The sequence below is a fragment of the Alosa pseudoharengus genome, unplaced genomic scaffold, assembly GCF_046254945.1.
Source record: "Alosa pseudoharengus isolate Yale_2024_CS ecotype anadromous, Long Island Sound unplaced genomic scaffold, YU_APseudo_1.1 YU_APseudo_1.1_scf_2, whole genome shotgun sequence".
Classification (NCBI taxonomy): Eukaryota; Metazoa; Chordata; class Actinopteri; order Clupeiformes; family Clupeidae; genus Alosa; species Alosa pseudoharengus.
Genome location: NW_027468663.1, coordinates 5,578,848 through 5,589,594, shown reverse-complemented (window position 1 = coordinate 5,589,594; position 10,747 = coordinate 5,578,848). Strand labels below are relative to the sequence as shown.

The window sequence follows — 10,747 nt, the reverse complement described above, 5'->3', positions numbered from 1 at the left end:
TTAATGCAGGATTTTTTCTTATTTTTTAGAAAAAAGGCAGTCTTTGTTTAAGTTCAGAGAACGGGTCACCTAGTCGCAGGAGGGAGTTTCATACCACTGATCTGGAGGTTTTGCAGCAGTCGAAGTTGCTTGAGGCAGTGGACTGTCAAGGGCCAGAGAAAGGTCAATTCGTAATAGAGTTACTTAGTGAACAAATCTTCATACTTTCAGCTGCACCCTGTCAGAGAGCAGCGAGGAGAGAGAGAGAAGAAAGAGGGAGAGAGAGAAAGAGGGAGAGAGAGAGAGAGGGAGAGAGAGAAAGGGGGAGGGAGGGAAAGGCAGAGACAGAGAGCTATTTCAAAGACTTTTGGTGCCTGTTCCTTCTTGTCCCATCTGTATTTCATAGATGATAAACTGAAAAGCTTGTTAAGCTCGGTGATTGAGAAACTCTGCGTAGCACACCTGACTCACTGTTCATTCATTTGCTCAGCGGATGTATACGAAGCTCCACCAAGTGGAAATAGTCAGATAGTTAGAGCATGGTTATGCATTAGTATACTCAAGTAGCTGAAAATCAAGGAACTGTTATTGCCTAACCATGATTATAAATATGCATGGCCATCCGTCTAACAGGTGAACGATTTTACAGTGGGTCTCACATTTAGCAAACAATGAGTCATATGTCAGTGAGTCAGGTGAAGGTCTCCGTAGCCACAGACAGTAGCCTTGCTGCCGTGGGGTCCTCCGTAGGGGCAGGCCTGGGCCAGGTCATGCCTGAGGGCCAGGTAGAGCGCGTGTTGTAATTAGTGATCAGTCTAGAGCAGAGCTGCCGAGGTCAAGACTCATAGAGCTTAATTGAGATGCTCAGGACTGCTCACACCTGTCGAGGCAGCAGGGTCCGGCTGGCGGCAGCGTCAGGAGTAATTGAATGAACCAGTCGCTCTGACTCATATCCTCCCAAGAAATCCCCAGGAGTTACGCTGATGAATTTGAGGTTAAGTGGAGTCCTAGGCCACATCTGGAAAAGAAAATGCTACTTGTTTTTTAAATTAAACTGTAAAAGTTGTCAACAATTATGCTATACAATTATATTATACATACATACAGTAAATTTGAGAGATGGCATCAGTTTGCATTTATTTATACACTGATATGTGCATTATATCTGTTAAACTGTCAAATTTTGGGGTATACAACAGAATAACATAACAACAGAACAAGTCTTTCAAGTTGTAGTCGAGTGGCCACACACAATTGCCTTATCTCATATTGAACAGGTTTGCTTGGTTATGTGTTTAGATTTAATATTGATTGATGAGATCTCAACTGTATGAGTTTCGTAATTTTGCCTTTTCTCTCCTTAGAGTTAAATATGTTGTCACCTTTACAGCTCCCTGCATGTCTTTGATGTATGTTTGAGTACTACATGAGCGGTTCTTTCTTTAGTTATGTTAAAGCAATCATAGACTCAGCATGACTTATCATGGACCGTTTGTTTGCATTTGACACAATGCAAGCAACACATCACACCTGACAAAAGTCTGATGATGACATACCAGAGTCAGCGAGCGAGAGGCCTCCTCTTACCTCCAGTGAGCCTCACTCTGTCAGAATGCAACCAAGCAGAGGCACAACAGTATAATTGGAAACCAACACAAAACGTGTTTCCACTTGCTCCATCCCTGCTTAGAGCCATCAAAGGGCAGCCAGGTTCAGAATGATATAACTCAAGCATCCTCTGATGCTAAGCCAGGCTAATGTTCACCGTCTCATTACTCAAAGCCCAGCGGCCCGCTGCTCGTGTGGACACTGAGACGATGGTGGTGGCCTGTAATAACAAGGTGCCTTCCCCACACGCTGTGAACCTTTGGTCTATAAATTGCTTGTGGTTCACCTGGGTCTTTCATGTCAGCCAGTGAGACAGCTTAACCGGAGGAGTGAGGAGGGCTGCATTTGAAATCCACACATCAAAATGACAGCAGACAGAGAGAGAGAGAGAGAGACAGAGAAACAGAGAGATATAGAAAGAGGGAAATTGAGAGAGAGAGAGAGAGAGAGAGAGAGAGAGAGAGAGATGTTTAGATGTACCATGACACACCTGTTACTAACCCTCGTCCCCCCTCTGTGCCCCCCTCTACCTGTCCTGTGCACCCAGGTCCCTGGCGGTGGGCCACCAGTACTCGTCGCTGGGCACTCAGCCCATCCTGTGCGGCAGTATCCCCGGCCTGGTGCCCAAGCAACTGCGCTTCTGCCGCAACTACGTGGAGATCATGCCCAGCGTGGCCGAGGGCGTGAAGATGGGCATCCAGGAGTGCCAGCATCAGTTCCGCGGCCGGCGCTGGAACTGCACCACCATCAACGACAACCTGGCCATCTTTGGACCGGTGCTGGACAAAGGTAGCCAAGCTGTGTGGCAACGACGCATGTGTGGTGGAGAAAGAATGTTTGAATAAGGTCCCTAGGAGCTGTTCATAGAATATAACATTACCACAAGACACATCGAACATTCTGGAGGTTTTTTTCCTAAGATGAACATCAACTGCATGGCAAAGTACAGCATTATCCCCAAATGTGTAGTATGTCTACATAGTATTTGACACATCACTGAAAATAACCAGCCCGTACTATCAAAGATTGGCTTCTGCAGCCTCCAAGTTATGACATGTAATTTCTTCTAACAGCCTTAAACATTTCACACCAAGCATTTGGCACACTCAAATACACACTCAAATAAACACACTCTGACAGATACATTGATCTATGACCTCCTTGAGTTGATGAGGCGATGTATGTACATAGCAAGGGCGGAGGCCCTTGGTCTCTCCGAAAGGGAATTCCCAGCTATTGTTCCTCTTCCATTGGAAATACCTCCCGAGTCGTTCAGGCACCACCAGTTCCCCATCCCAAAAGTTTCTCTCACCCGTGAAGATTTGGTTTGGGGTGAATATCAGAATGAGCCGTGCTTGACTTTAATCAATTGCAGATTTTTTGGTAATTGTTCATAATGCAAGCCTGAGCAGGGACTAGGATCAGAGTAAGGAGGGGCTGAAATTGTTTCTTCTTTTTTTTCTCTCTCTACAGAGACTCATTTCTTAAACCTTTGTGTGAAATGTCATCTGATTGCAATACACACCCTAAAAAGTGGAAGGGTAGCTAGGTGTTTAATCAACATCGTCCCTGTCTGGTTTCAGGTCTGTCCTTGTCACCTGAAAAAAGGACCTTTCTCTGTTGTAAATACCAGTGTGTTTGTCACTGTGCCTCTGGCATGTGACGACTGCATGCCCCCTTTGCAATGAGTAACCAGCAAGGGAAAAGAGGGATGCAAAGAAGGAAGAGGGGGGCCTAAACCTGTCAAACGGTCTGGGGAAAGACTGATGTTTACTGTGGCGGGAGGTGGGGTTAGTTGGGGCAATTGCTTTTAATAAACTCTTGAGCAATTGTTACATTGATGGAGAAGGCTTGAGCTCAAGTAGGTGGGTAATGATAGGGGTTCACAGCCCCGGCCCATTGTGGTGCAAATACCCTCGCCTCTCCCCCACCGCTTCCCTCCAGCCCAAATTGCAGGAGCCAAGAGTGGAAGGAGGAGGAACGGAGCCCATCTCTGGGGTCCAGGCAGCTTTAGTAAATCATTTTGATTGGATTAAGGTCACTGAGGCCCTTAATAGTGGGAGAGGTCAAAGCGGCCGGATTAAGTGCCTTTGTCAAGGGGTGGTGAGTGTGACTGTGGCCCTCAGATCATTTGGAGAGGGTTTAGAAGGAGTAACTCTTATTGAATTCCATTTCGTTTGATGGACGCTCCAGCTCGGGCCCCGACATATCAGCAATTGTCCCGCCGGCCGTGTCTGTTTGTCTGTCGCCGCAGACGGATGTGTGCTTGTTTCCTCACGACCTTTTTGTTGGGCCCTGAAAAGGGACAGTGGACTTAACGCCTGTCTGTGGGCCCATTACTGCCAATCTCTTGGCTTAAGTTATGTGAAGGACGTTCCTCCAGAAGAGGAGGCAGTGGCTCTGGCCTGTCGCAGGCCTGAGGCCCTCGGGGCAGCGCAGTCCTGTGCGGAGGTCCCATGAGAGAGCCGCTGTTGCTTTCTTAGCGGGAGATCAAAGATGCTGAATCTGCTGAAGTGTCAAGGAGTGCTCTGAGCGGCAGACAGTGAAGGGTGGAATCATATATCGCGGTATGTTAATTATAATGCGGTCATTTTCAGAAAAAAAAAAAACCTTGTGTGGAAACTATGCATCATGAAAACATGACAGCATTTTAAGTCATATTTTTGGTGCAGGTTCTGACAAATATCCAATTAATCACGCCCTTTTTTTCACCTCCTACCTCTCTCACTCTTTCTCTTGTTCTTATTCAGAATTTCACATACTTTAGCAAGAGGCTTTAGCCATCATTTGCCATTTGTGATTTTTTTAAAAGAAATAATGGACAGGTGAATAGAAGAAACAGAATCTGTCCATTGCGATGAGTTATTTTCAATGGTGTCCCAAGTTAGTGCGGGTCCCTCATCTGAATGCTGACACCAACAGGCATAAGCCACACACAAAACCTGACCAAAAGGAGTAGGATAGTGTGGGCACAGCCGGGCCAAGGAAGCAAGGCAGTAGTATCTTTGGTTTTGTTTGAAGCTGGCAGGTTCTTCCCTGCCTCATGCCGCTTCTCCCTGTCTGTCTGTTCCACAGGGCAGCCCGCGGCAGTGTCTGCGTCAGTGTTCATTAATTTACATTAACCAAAGTGTCAAAACACGGCCCTTTGGAATCCGCACAGGATGAAAGGGGAGCCTGTGCAGGTGTTCTCTAGGTGCCAGTGGATTCTGAGGGCCTACTGAGTACAACAGAAGACACTTAGAAAGGCCTTAGAGTTAGAATTGTTACTTATCTTTTGTTGCCCTATAACTTAGTACTTTCTTTGCAACTCACATAAGTGGTAAAAAAAAAAAACATGCATTCCAAGAAGATTTCTATTTCACATCATTTGAGTGGTAACTAAAAATGAATCCCTGGTAGACTAGGGGAAACGTAAATATCAAACTAAAATTAAACTTTGTTAAACTATTTAGTGAACATAAATTTAGAAAGTGTGGGTCTGGCCCGGTCCCAGCAAGCAAATGGATCTGGACGCAGGCCCAGGTCTGAGAGAAAGTGCTGAGCAGCTCCATTTCAAGGCCCTCACTGCTGAGTTAAACTCACCCAGCAAAGGTCACGGAGCCAATGACCTCTGACCTGGAGAGGAGAAACTGTTACAATTTAGGATGTGCTAAGAGCTCCTTGCTTTTCATAAAATGCATGTTTCTTCATGCTGGGGGGAGGCCAGCACATCGGTATATCATTAACTCTGCTGAAGAAAGAAAGAGGGGGTGTGGTAAATGGAGTTGATGGGGGGACCTTAGCCCCACTCCCTGCTGGGCTCTGCTCGGAGCACAATATCTCCGCAACCATGAGATTAAGCCAGAGAGAAAGCGCCTTTCACCATTCACACGCCCTTTAGATTGTTTTATTAAAGCATCTGAATAGGGATTTCCCCGTCTGCCGACAAGCAAGGTCCAACCAATGCATAGTTCTCTGTTGCTATGACTTAACTTGGTCCTCACTAATCACTGGCGAGGGCAAATTTCATATAAAATATCTGGGGCCTTTGTGGGGCTAACGCGCCGTGACAGTGGCTGCACAATGGGGGATTCAAGCCCTCAGCAGGTAATATGGGCGACTCGCCATGCAAGGGTCCGGCTAAGAGCGTCAGAGGGTGGGTGAGGGGTCAGAAGGGAGGTGCGAGTTAGTGTCACAAGCAATCAGACCAATCAGGCTCCCTGTTGCATTCCTTTCTCAGGTATGCCTCGTCCTGTCCCAAGGTGGCATCTCGTTTTTTTTTTTTTTTTTTTTTGGGGGGGGGGGGGGGGGGGGGTTCTTTCTGTCCCTCCCTTTCTTCTCATCTGCCCCGATAATCTGCTTTTCCTCCCTGCGCCCCCACCGGTCCCTTCTTAGCCGTCTCTCCGCTGTGCAGCGTCATTGTCGGCCGGCCACAAGGAACTGACCCACACTTTATTGGCTTCCTGATAATAAAAAGTGAGTGACTGAGTGGTTTTAAATTGAAGTTGAATGGTGGCCTTTCAGACAATTCACACCCCATAGTGACCACAAGACCAGGGCTGGGAAAGACAGAACCTTACCCCAAAGGATATGTGCTATCAGAACAACAACAAAAAATACAGTTTTTCATTATTTCCTCTTTTATTGTATTGAATCGACCAGTACAATAATGCTTTGACCTTGATTGTTTTAATCATATGCTTAAATATAATCATTGGCCTCCATTTAAAAGAACACAAATCCATAATGTTGACTGTTTAAGAACAGACTTGTAAGACAAATATCCATAGACCTTTGATGAACTGTGAAAGCGCTGGGGTTTGGGGGTGGAAGATGCCAGTAGTCAGTCTGCCTCGCCTCACCTCCCTCTGTGCCCCTGATTTCTACTACTAGTTGAAACCTGCTATAAAGGAAGCTTTAGGGAGCTCTCTCTCTCTCTCCCTCCTTTTCCCTCTCTCGCTCCCTCTCTCTCTCCCTCCCTCTCCGTCTCCTTCTTTCTCTCCCTCTCCCTCCATCGCTCTTGCTCTCCCTCTTTCGCTCCCTCTCCCTCTCTGTCTCCCTCTCTCTCTCCATCTCCCTCTCCATCTCCAGCGGGTCCTCTAGCTGCTCTCTCTCCCTGTCACTGTGCAAGACTGCACAAGATCCAGAAGTTTACATCGTCAAAACCTCGCCAATCTCTGCCATGTCATCATAGAAAATGTTGGCGGCAAACAATAGGATTTGGATTGAAATGAAATAAAAGTGAATAGTGAATCATAGTGAATAACTTTGATTGATGTAACTTAGAATTAATTAGTACCTTATGACTAAACACCATTTCACTATCCACAAAAAACCTCAGGAAAGGTATGTCTTAGTCATGGGTAATGAGGCTATTACCCAACACTTGAAAAGTTTTCATTTGAACTGCAAAATGACTGGTAGTTGAGCTGCGGCACAAGCGGTTGCAGTATCCATACCACATCTGAATCCAGGTGCGCATGGAGACCCAGGTCCAAATCCAACCCACAATCATTTCCCAATCCCATCTCTCTCTCCCATGTGCGTCCTGACACTCTTCACTGTCCTATCTCAATAAATGCAAAAAAGCCCAAAAACAGATCCATCATTAACCTGCCTGTGCTGTCATCTCTTTGGATATGCCTGAGCCCCACTGACTCAAAGAGCCCAATGGCATAGACGAGCCCTAGCTCTCCTAATGTAGTCAAAATGACAGCCTCTACATACAAAGCTGTGAGCCAGGGCAAAAAGATCTAACCAGCTTATGGGACAGAACAAGTCATGGTTTACGCCTTCTAAGTTTGTATATTTTGATATGTAGGGCATTTTTACACTGTGGTGGTAGAACATAGTGGCGTAAGAGGAGAAAACAGGTGATGAGACAGGTTAACAAGTCATGGCATCATGACCAGACATCAAAGGACAAAGAGAGGGGTTGCTTGGCATGATATAAGGGAGGTCTTCAGAAGAATAGGCCTGAGGCTGCCTTACTCAGGGATGATTTACGCTGAACCAACACCACTATGAGGGCACGGAGCTGACACCGCCAAACCACAACTTAGCGAGGCTAACACTGCAGAGAGCAAATAGCAAAGACAGGCCTTCCCAACATGGAACCTTAATAAGTTAAAGATCTCCGCAAAACATTTCAAGTCATATGATTTACAAGACGTATTTACAGTATTTAGACTAAACAAAAGAGATGTGCTTGATAATGGAATTACATCTCTGACAGTAATGTTAGATGCTATCTTAACATTCACAATTCACTTAAAGGATTAGTGTGGCCAGCCAGTGTGCTTTACAGATATTTAGGGTCGACATTCATCTCAGTTTTTATCTTAGTTAAGGAACATGAAGTCTTGTCATAACAGGCTTAGCGAAGCTAGATGTACAGTATATTTTACTAGATTTTATAGATAAGTAACTGGTTGTCATCTGCATTGCAACAAATTGAAAATCTTGTTGATTTTCATTTCTTTGTGGAAAAGCATTAGGTCTTCTCAAGGATTTTTTCGAAATTGGATGAGGATATTCATTTGCCAAAGTTGTAATACTCTTGAAAAGGCATATAATGACTGCTATTTTAAGGCATTCAGCATCACCAAATAGTTTCACATGTGTAATTGTCACTTGTCAAAGAAGAGTGAAGAATGGGTGCCATAGATGATATGATCAAGGAACTAAATTCAGAAGTGAAGTTATGCATCAATATGTACCAGTTTTTGGGGGCATATAAGACAACTTTATTTAGTGTGGTGACAGGAGAGAGTAAGGTGAAGGCTTCTGTCTCATTGCCAGCAGGTCATAAGGCCATGGGGGTCAAAAGTATGGTAGCTGTCATTTAAAAAAAAACAATATCAAGGAGATTTGCATTAAGTGCCATTTTCTTTCTAGTTTTCCCAGACTTTGTTTGAGCATGTAAGTTTGGGCACTGTAACACTGCGCTGATCTTCTCCGAAAATCTCCCGCCCCCAGACCTAATGAATTAGAAAGCTAAAATGAGCAGGCAAGGGCGTTCCAAGCTTTATGGGATTTTATCAGTATATCTAGTGGTCTAGGCCAACCTTTTTACCAGGTATTAGTCGCTATTGTAACGGTCAGAACTTCTAGGGTTCTTGGCATACTGTAAGAGGGTTGACTGCACTTGAACACCTTGACCTAGATTCAACAGAACTTGTGCAAACAAAGCGGCAGTGAACAGACACATGTCAGTGCTACTGTGGTACTTTTTCCCTCATAATTCCCTTGATGTTTGTGCCCATGGATGGTTACATATCTACAAGTTGTTGTCTCAGTCCACATTCCACGTTTGGTATGCATGGTATACAGGCCCACTCACTTGTAAAAAATGGGCACAACTCGTGACGATGACAGACTCATCTTGTAGATTATGTTATTTGTTTACTGTGCTTTTGGTTTGTAAATATGGTGTAACTGGAGGTTCATGCATGCACTTAATTGACCTTATTGTTTTTCCTGTGCCTTTCTACCAATCCAGCAACCAGAGAGTCTGCCTTTGTGCACGCCATCGCCTCTGCTGGTGTGGCCTTCGCCGTGACGCGCGCCTGCGCCGAGGGGTCGGCCACCATCTGCGGCTGTGACACGCGGCACAAGGGCCCGCCCGGGGAGGGCTGGAAGTGGGGAGGCTGCAGCGAGGACGTGGAGTTCGGCAGTATGGTGTCCCGAGAGTTCGCCGACGCCCGGGAGAACCGGCCAGACGCACGCTCGGCCATGAACCGGCAAAACAACGAAGCTGGACGGGTGGTGAGCTTTAGATCAATTCTGGGATGGGACTTTAGACAGTGTGTCTTTTTGAGATTTTTTCATTCAAATGTTTTTCCTTCCGTATTACTGTTATTGCTCAAAAAATGCAAGACGTTGTGAGATATGTATTCTGCATTCGGTCACAGGTTATCAGCATTTCTAGCCTTTTGACCTTTGCCTCATCTCTCTGCCCCCCCCCCTCAGTCCATCACTGACCACATGTACCTGAAGTGCAAGTGTCACGGCCTGTCAGGCAGCTGTGAGGTGAAGACGTGCTGGTGGTCCCAGCCTGACTTCCGGGTGATCGGTGACTACATGAAGGACAAGTATGACAGCGCCTCGGAGATGGTGGTGGAGAAGCACCGGGAGTCGCGCGGCTGGGTGGAGACCCTGCGGCCCAAGTATACCTTCTTCAAGCCGCCCACCGACCGTGACCTGGTCTACTATGAGAACTCGCCTAACTTCTGCGAGCCCAACCCAGAGACGGGCTCCTTCGGCACCAGGGACCGCGTCTGCAACCTGACCTCGCACGGCATCGACGGCTGCGACCTGCTCTGCTGTGGCCGGGGCCACAACACCCGGACAGAGAAGCGCAAGGAGAAGTGCCACTGTGTGTTCCACTGGTGCTGCTACGTCAGCTGCCAGGAGTGTGTGCGCGTGTATGACGTCCACACCTGTAAATAATGAGCCGTAAAAAGGCATAGCCTGGCAAGGCACAGCGCGGCCCTCCCTACTACTGACCAAAACCAAACTTCACTGTCCACCAAAACAGCGAGGGCATCAAACACCCAGGGGACATTAGGATGAGATTTGTGTGGATAAAAAGAAAGAGAGACAAACACTGGTCAAGTTAAGCTTACTACTCCATGGAGTCACCCACCAAGGACCAGGCACTCACCTCCATGGTCCTGCTGGTCATGTGATGCTGAAACATCATGGAAGGACATGACTTTCTGAAGGCTTTGCAACTTTCTCTCTGAGAACAAGGCATGGCTTCATTCTAACCATACAATGTTTGAGTAAATGAAACGTGAATAAGGATAATAAGGGTGTTGTACTCCTCGGACAAGTAGAAGTCACCTGGACAGAATGGGCCTCGAACACAGGGAGACATATTACAATTGTCGCATAGCCTCTGTGATCTAAAAACTGTTGATAAAAAATGCACTGACAACGTGACATCTCTTGTCAAAACCATCAGTGACATCAGTGAGTTTAAGTTTCATTTCAATACTGAAAGGTACTCAAAGCACATATGCTTTTTTTTCTGTATGAAATATTTTTTTGTGAGTACAAGGTAGTTCCCGACAGGTGCAACTATATTAGAGTTAGCTTAAAGACTACACAGAAAGCACAATGTACTCATTTTACCTATGTGAGTGTTATCAAACATGTTGACTGAGTGAGTGAGTGT

General features: G+C 46.1%; 1 protein-coding gene across 1 annotated transcript in view; it reads left to right on the top strand.

Moving 5' to 3' along the window:
• The window catches only part of wnt3a (wingless-type MMTV integration site family, member 3A), a 13,673-nt gene extending 3,656 nt beyond the window's left edge, over window positions 1-10,017 (top strand). The window contains exons 2-4 of the mRNA XM_076295714.1: window positions 2,135-2,376; window positions 9,068-9,333; window positions 9,538-10,017. Of these exons, the coding sequence (XP_076151829.1) occupies window positions 2,135-2,376; window positions 9,068-9,333; window positions 9,538-10,017 (988 nt within the window). The remainder of the gene's footprint in view (window positions 1-2,134; window positions 2,377-9,067; window positions 9,334-9,537) is intronic.
• The last annotated feature ends 730 nt before the right edge of the window (window positions 10,018-10,747 follow it).